Source organism: Bubalus kerabau, chromosome 13, assembly GCF_029407905.1.
Source record: "Bubalus kerabau isolate K-KA32 ecotype Philippines breed swamp buffalo chromosome 13, PCC_UOA_SB_1v2, whole genome shotgun sequence".
NCBI classification, from domain to species: Eukaryota; Metazoa; Chordata; class Mammalia; order Artiodactyla; family Bovidae; genus Bubalus; species Bubalus kerabau.
In genome coordinates, this window is record NC_073636.1 from 24,143,354 (window position 1) to 24,152,070 (window position 8,717).

The 8,717-nt window shown below is 46.5% G+C and overlaps 1 protein-coding gene across 1 annotated transcript in view; it reads right to left on the reverse strand.

Moving 5' to 3' along the window:
- Positions 1-6,857, reverse strand: part of PIP4K2A (phosphatidylinositol-5-phosphate 4-kinase type 2 alpha) — a 187,601-nt gene extending 180,744 nt beyond the window's left edge. Inside the window, exon 1 of the mRNA XM_055543790.1 lies at positions 6,452-6,857. Coding sequence (XP_055399765.1) covers positions 6,452-6,595 — 144 coding nt within the window. The 5' untranslated portion in view covers positions 6,596-6,857. The remainder of the gene's footprint in view (positions 1-6,451) is intronic.
- Positions 6,858-8,717: the final 1,860 nt, after the last annotated feature.

Sequence of the window (8,717 nt, forward strand, 5' to 3'; positions counted from 1 at the left end):
GGGATATTTTTTGTCCAATACAAAGTGAGACAACGATGGCAAAAAAAGTCTTTCTCCAACTCAGTGGCCACCATCCATAGGTGGCTCTGGAGCACTTGATAGGCAAACCTGTTTTAAAACTTCCTATAAGATTTTTCATGAATAAATTTTACATATGCTATCTTCTTAGATGCTTTGAATATAAGTAATGACTTTCTTTCTATTAAAGAAAAATTGTTTTCCTCCTTATGAATAGCCAATACCTAGTCAAAGCCTTTCGGAGAAGGCAATGGCACCCCACTCCAGTACTCTTGCCTGGAAAATCCCATGGATAGAGGAGCCTTGGTGGGCTGCCGTTTATGGGGTTGCACAGAGTCGGACACGACTAAAGCAACTTAGCAGGAGCAGCAGCAGTCAAAGCCTTTAAGGCTAAAGAAGGAAAGAAAAGATCACTAAAGAGGGCAAGAAATTATAAGTTCTGGTCCCAGCCCAGCAGCACAGCTCCATGGTTAAGTGTACAGGGCTGAATCCCACCACCTCCTAGCACTATGATCTCAGCAGGGAATCATTCATACATGCCTGTTCCTACCATGTACGATTCTTCCCGCCTGCTCCATGCTCTCCTGGCTTTCCACCCCACACAACCTTCAACTTACTCTTGGAATGGTACTTAACTGGGTTCTCCAAACCCCTGAAGTGGTCCAGGGATAGAATTCAGCAGATCTGTGAAGGGTAGGATGTACCCTATCCATTTTCATTCATTTGTTCAAAAACATTAATCTGAGAAGGGATCCATAGCCTTCATTGGACTGCCATGGTGGGGGGGGTGGGGGCGGTCCATGGCACGTGCGCACACACACACACACACAAAAGGAAACGTGAATAAAAGTATATATGGGGAAATAAGCTAGGAGGTAGTTTTTAAATGTCCTCAGATGATTCAAACACACAACAAATTTTTGAGAAGCACTTGTCTAATGCTGATTAATATGCTACCAGCCTAATGGCATCTGAATTTATTCATTTTTAAGGTACAATTACTGCCAATTATAGTGCTCGTCTTTAAATACATTATCTTACTTGACCCCAAATAATCCTGTGAGATAGCCATCATCATCTCCATTGTAAGAATGAGTAAACTGAGGCGCAAGTGGAGAAACATCAATCTGCTCAAATAGCCCATCGATGATGGAGGCAGGATTTGAACCTAATCTGTCTGAGCACAAGACATTTTGCCAAATTGTCCCAATTCTCTTAAATTCCAACATTTGTATTTCCAAAGGTATGTTGGCAGAATTAACTACTCTGGTTGACCGCATTTTCTAATCAACATAAGGCAGGTTTTGTTTGTTTATTACAATTCTTGCTGTAGCAGAAATGTAGCAGACAATCCTGTCATAGAAAGAGAAATCACTGTCTTGCCAAGGGCATCACTCTGAATATTCAAGTTCACTCTGAGGTAGTCAATAAACAGAGAAGAAAATGTATTCTGTTCTCAGGATATAATCCCAAGTTTTAGAGGGTATAAAAATATTTCCCTAATAATACATTTTGCATGTGTGTGCCTGGCATTATTCTTTTCTCTATAAAGTAAACAGAAGAAAAAAAAAATTGTCTGAGACTAGTTCTTCAATGAATGGTTATTTGGGTTCCATTCACTGGGTTTGATCTATTGTCTAGCTCATTATGGTTTTCATTTAATTGCCTCATTCCATTCCATTTAGTCAACATTTCACAGTTATTCATTTCACTTTTAAACCCCAGTTTCCTTCTTTTATCTTTTTCAGTGCCCAAATAGAAACCCATGAACCTAAAAGGCATCACTATTTCACAGTATCATTGCAAGTCTAGGATCTTGATGAGAACATAACAAAGGCTACAATGCTCAGCTCAGAAAACGGCGTATTTGCCAAAACACACAAAACATGGGGCCTGGGCACCGAGACACTCACTCAGCTCCAGTACCAGGATGGACACCTGCCTGATGCTGCCTGCCCGTTCTGTGGGGAACTGTTCTTCCTCAACTCCAATAAGCAAGAGCCGTCACCTTTTCACAACGGCTCGATCCAAGAAATGCCTCCACTGATGGAAGCTGCACCAGTCAGAATCCTTCCATGGGATGTTTATTAACAGAATCAGAGACAGAAAACCCCTTTGTGGGGAGGGGAGGATTACAAACAGTGAAATTCAAGAAGCATTAGGTCTCCACTCATGGAGGAAACCTGACAGCTATGAGTAAGAACAAAACCAAAACAGACAGAAAAGTCCCAAGAGCACCCAAGCACTGGCTCCAGTTATTCATGATGCCCAGCCTAGCCCTGCTCTCCTGGTTTGCTTACCGATTCATCCTTCCACTGTGACTTCCAAAACCCCCCTAATATTTCAGAATTTGGCCTGTTGTTCATCCACATTTCCATGGCTCGCAATGAAAAAAAAGAAAAAAAAAAAAAAAATCCAAACATTAACATTAATGTTGATTACTTCTAAACACTACATTTGTTTTAAGCAAGTTTTACATCCTTTAAGCTTTTCCTGTCCAAAAGGGCTTCCTATAGATATTTAAACAGGCTTTTAAATACTCATTTCTAAAAAGCTATTTCACTCCCATAAAAATCTTTCAGAATATCTATTTAAAACAAGCCCTGGCTCCTATCATTCTATATGTTCCACCACTATTAAAAATACTGTAAGACGCTAACTGCCTGATCATTTTTAGTTTAATTCCAAATGTAACAAGACAAAATTGCCTTCTTAAGTCATCTTTTCCTTTATGTATTCAATTATATTCTCCACTTAAAATACTTAAAATAAAAATTGGCAGTGGTCCATTCACTGATGGGTATTCTAAGTCAGAAAGCAGTAACATATCAAATTAACCACATAAAGTCAAGCTTTTTCTTGTCACTGAGAATTATCACCACAATGGACGACTTGAAATTTTCCACCTTAATTACAAGTTTCTACATTTCGATCAAATAGACTTGGACATAACAGACTGCAGTGCAGTCCAACTACTTACAATCAATCCCGCAAACTCTTAGTTCACACATCTCTTGCCATCACCACAGATTTCCTAGCCTCTAGCCATGGCCTTGAAAATTCCCTGAGAGTGGCTGCATTTGCAAGGTTATAATAGTCATGTAACTATTGTTATGTATTATTACTTTTTCTATAATAGTCCAACTCTATCATTATTCTTTCTTTTGTCATGCATTATTACTCTTTCTAGTCTGGGGACCCTAAGTCAATGCTAGGAACCTAATTGACTGTAAAAGTAGTTGAATCCTGAAGTTAGGGGAAAAAGTTGGAAATCATCCAGTCCAATAACCTTACTTCACAGAACAAATATCGATGCAAAAATAGTTAATAGGCCCAAGGTCAACAGAGGTAGAAAAAGAATGGGAACACAGATCCAATGAGCATTTTACTGTGGTGTATAGATGATTCCCAACATTTTAAGATGCCTACATGATCCTCAAGGTAGCAAATGACTACAGAGTAGTAGTTTCCCCTTTAGTGGTCCAAATACAAATTGTAAAAGCAAGAAACTGCAATCTTCATGACATCTTTTCCCATTAATTTTGATTACATTATAAATGTACAGAAGGCGACTTCCCTGGTGCAGCGGATAAGATACCACCTGCCAATGCAGGGGACATGGGGTTTTGACCACTAGTCTGGGAAGATTCCAGATGCCAGGAGCAACTAAACCCATGTGCCACAACTACTGAGCCAGTGCTCTAGGGTGTACAAGCTGGAACTACGGAGCCCAAATGCCTAGAGCCTGCGCTTTATGAGAAGAGAAGCCACTACAATGGGAAGCCCACTCACCCCAGTGAAGAGTAACTCCAACTCAACGCAACTAGAGAAAGCCCGCACAAAGCAATGAAGACTCAGCATGGCCAAAAATAAAATTAAATAAATGAATAAAATTATATAAAAAGAAGAAGAAGAAATATAGAGAAGGACTGATTTGAATGATCTTTTCCTGCTCCACCAGGCTTTCCCAAAAGTCTCAATTCATACACAATATAACTGACAAATTCATTCTTATACTATACTGTAGACTTCAGTGCACACAAGGTCATATGAAAACATTTATCTAAGACTTTGTTACCTAAAATGAAATCAACCAGAAACACATGGCATCTGAGTGCTTAGATTTCATCTTTATATACACTTCCTTTCTTAAAAAAAAAAAAAAAAGAAAGAAAGAAAATAAACATTTTAAAAAAGAAGGCTGTGAAATAGACCTTTCTTATGTCAACTCAGAGCCCTCAAAAAAAAAAAAAGATATCTGGACAAAAACATGAGGAGCATTTTTAGCAGTCTTTTGTACAGAAGCTACCATAATATGCCTGATGATACATATTTGTTGAATGAATAACATGGTTATATTTCATACTATGGAAACTTGACTTCTCTGGATGACTACACTTAGACTTGCAAACTTTCTTGAAAGCAAAAGAAAATGCACTATCTACAAATCACACATTATTTTTACAAACGTTACATAGTTTCAAAATATTTCCAATTAGCAAGAAATTCTAAAACAGATGTAGCAATTAAAAAATACAAAGTACCAACAGAAGTGGTTACAGTAACACACACAGGATTACAAAGTTTCTAAAGTAAACTGGCGTTGGGACTAAATTCCCAGAGAGCAGGCTCTTCCAGTGGCATGTTATGGCTACTAGTTTAGTAAGTTAAACCCTCAGACACAAACACTCTCCTGACCAAAACACCAGCACTTCAAAGGAGATAAAAACATCCATACATACAGAACATTAATTTTTTTTTAAAAGCAACTAACAACAACATAATTTTAAGAAGCTTAACAAATTTAAAACATAATTCCGAACTGTTCATGTATTACATAAGAAAAAATAACATTTTATTTACTGTAATAAAATGGGGGGAGGTGGAGGATGATGTAGTAGTGTCTGCTGTTGCAAAAGCCTGCTAAACAAGTTGTGAGGAAGTTAAACTTCAGTGGATCAGGCATTAGGCTTGATAGAAATAATCATGTTTCAACCTTCTTAAAAACAGTCACACCATGCAAACACAATCAATTCTAATACAGTTTCACCTTTCCCCAGCTCAGCTAGGGAAAGAAAAATACAAATACGATGGTTTTGAACCATTTCAACTAAGTTCATTACATTGAGAATGTTCTTTTAAAAGACCAGCATGGTTTTCCGTCATTTCTATTATGCTGTAAAGGGCCCATAGACATCCATCGAAATCAAAAGTACGGAAGACAAGCCTACATACACTTATCCCCAGACGCCGATTGACTGCAGTGGGTAGGTCATGGGCAAAATTCACAGGCTCATTTAAACTTTCACGGCTCAGCCAACAGCTCCTATCGGGTTTCCTGATCCTAAGGTGATTAAAACTGCAAGAGTTTCTCGCTGTTAAGATCAGCAGGAGGCTATTTCGGACCCCCTGACCGCAGTCCGCATAGCCCGCAGCCGCGCATCTTCAGCACCTTGGCTTGTGTGTTAGGCTAGCCTTTCCAAGCCAACCTTCCCAGGCCGTCTCCTCCAGCTTTTGAAATAAACCCCCCAAACGGGTGCGGTCAACTCAAGATCGCCTTCCACCGCGCCCGCCGAGACCCCCCCTCCTGCGGTCATCCCCAGGCCGCCCTTCCGCAGGCGGCGACTTCGGCCTGGCTCCCCAAAGTGGGGGAGGAGATGTGCGGAGCAAGACGCCCCGCCAAGCAGCTCTTCAGCAGGCATAGCGGCAGGGCGAGACGGGAGGAGAGTAGGGAAAGATGCTAAACGCCAGTGCCATATTTACATTGCCTTTTTCTTTGCCAGAAAGATTCCTTGTGTCCAAGAATAACGCCTTTAAAGGGGGGGGGGGGGGGGGCGGGGCGGGGAAGGACCTAAGAACTAAGCCGCTGCCCAAAGCTCCGCGATCTCCAGTATTCTCGTCCCTGTCCCTCGTGCGGAAAGGCTCCAGGCACTCCCAATCTCGGACAGGTACACCTGCCCGACGGAGGAGGACCGGGCCGCCCCCGCAGAGGAAGGGATCGCCGGGACTCTGGCCCCAACAGCCCCCGCCACCAGGGGTGACAGCCCCGGCGGAGTCGTGCCCCGCACAAACTTCCCAGTTCCCGGACTGCGGGGACAGATCGGCCGGAGAGCGGACGGACGGACTGAGGAGCGATACCGGTACTCGCCGCAGGGTTCAAATGCAAATTGGACCCTCCAGTCCCGCATCCGGCCCTAGGGTCCCAAGGGGATCCCGGAGGCGCGCCCGGGTGGCCCCGAGGGGCGGGAGCGAAGCGCGCGGGGCTGGGGGCACCCAAGCGCCGCGGCGAACGGGCAGCCCCGGAGGGCTAGCAGCCGGAGGGCCGGGGCCCGGCTCGGGCTCCCCGCCCCGCAGCAGCTGCAGCGAGAGGAGGAGGGGAGCGAGGAGGAAGAGGAGGAGGAAAGGGACTGCGCGCCGCAGCCCGAGTCCTTACCGAGTGGTTTACCCCCCACATCAGGACGCTGAGCAGCGGATCGCTGGCCCGAAAGAGCTTCACTTTCTGCGCGACGAAATGCTTCTTCTTGGTCTTGGTCTTGCTCGCCAGGACGGAGGACCCCAGATTGCTGGGGGTCGCCATGGCCGCCGCCTCTGTCCCCTCCACCGCCGCGCTCCCGAGGCCGGGGACCCGCCCTCTCTACACGCCGGCCCGGGGAGGCAGCCGCATCCCCCTCGGCGGCGGCCCCGGCGCGCCGTGTCCCCGCTCCGCCCGCTGGTGCGCTCGTCCCGCTCAGCCCGCGGTGCCCGCTTGGCCCGACTAGCGAAGAAGGCTGCGCTCGGCTCGCGCCCCGGCTCAGCTCCCGCGCCCGCCCGCCTGCGACTCCGCGCTCAGCCCGCGGCTGGACCAGGCGCGCCGCGAGCGGCTTCCGCGTTGGGCGCTGGCGTCATGACGCAGGGGGCGGGAGGGAGGGCGGGCAGCAGTTGCGGCGCCGCCAGGCGGGGCGCGGCCGCGGGACCGTTAAGCTGCGCCCTCGCGCTCCGGCTCGCCAGCAGCGGCCCGGCAGCCCCGGGGGCGCAGGCGAGCTCGGGGCGGTAGTTCCCCGGGGGCCGAGGAGGCCGCGGGGTGGGCGTGCGACGCGGGGAGGGTGAGGACCCCCGCGCGGCGTCCTGGAGAAAAGAGGGAAGGGTGGGGAGAGTGGGGAGGTCAGAGGACAGGAGCCCCCAAGAGGCGGTGGTCAGGCGAAGAAAGGAGGCTCCGTGCAGCGCCGCTTACCCGTGCCAGGCATGGGGAGAGCTAGTGAGACCTGGAACGCTGTGGAGACCTGGGCTTCCCTAGCACCGAGGGAAAGAGCACAGCGTTGGCCGCCTCCCAAAGTGGGCCTGCGGTGACCTTATTGATCCTTCTGTGCCTTTACCCATCGGGCCTTTCGAACCCCGAACTTGGGCCTTCCCACGAGCCTGCAGAAGTGAGACTCCCGTCTAAGCTGCTGCGCTGTCATTGCCACCACCACTAACACCCTCCCTTAGACAGGACCCAGCATTCCTCATCCAGAGCCCTGGGTTTGACCAGGAGAATCACACCCTGAATATCACCTTCTACCTCAGATCCTCTGCAGTGTTTCCTTATACCCCTTGCTTTTATCCATTCCACTCATTCAAAAAACTAAGATCATGGCATCGGGCCCCATCACTTCATGGCAAATCGGTGGGGAAACAATGTAAACAGTGACGGACTTTACTTTCTTGGGCTCCAAAATCATTGCAGTTGGTGACTGCAGCCATGAAATTAAAAGACACTTGCTACTTGGAAGAAAGGCTAGGACCAACCTAGACAGCATATTAAAAAGCAGAGACATTATTTTTCCGAAAAAGGTCTGTCTAGTCAAAGCTATGTTTTTTCCAGTAGTCATGTATGGATGTGAGAGTTGAACCATAAAGAAGGCTTTGTGTGGAAGAATTGATGCTTTTGAACTGTGGTATTGGAGAAGACCCTTGAGAGTCCCTTGGACTATAAGAAGATCAAACCAGTCAATCCTAAAGGAAATCAATCCTGAATATTCATTAGAAGGACTGATGCTGAAGCTCCAACACTTTGGCCACCTGATGCGAAGAGCCAACCCATTAGAAAACACCCTGATGCCATGAAGGAGGAGGAGAAGGGGGCGACAGAGGATGAGATGGCATCACTGACTCAATGGACATGAGTTTGAGCAATCTTGGGGAGATGGTGAAGGACAGGGAAGACTGGCTTGCTGTAGTCCATGGGGTCACAAAGAGTTGGACACAACTGAGGGATTGAACACCACCACCTTCCAAGAAATCTTTTCATTGTCTTCATCCACATATACCTAAATTTAACCCTTCTTAATGACCCACCCTCAGGAAGCTGCCATTCCAAGCATGTCTAAAAACCTGCTGTCCCTACATCTTCCCCAGTTATCATACTGTTCTAGGCACTTACCCTACTCGGCCCACTTGGAGAGTCATTATATGTCTACTGTCATTATTACTCCTCTCGAGTATAGTGGTTTCCACTATGCACTCTCGTAACCTGCTTTCAGGGAAAGAAAGGATGAGAGACCCCATCCCTTAACGAGCTTGATGAGCCTCATGGGGTAGGAAGTGACAGGTCACATGGTTGCCTTCATCTGCTCCTTTTTTCTTTGTTCCTTCAACATAAGGGCTGCCCTAAAGTCCTTTTATTCTTTCTCTCTTGTTTCATACTACTGTCCAAAATGTAATCTGCTTCCTCGGCCTCAACC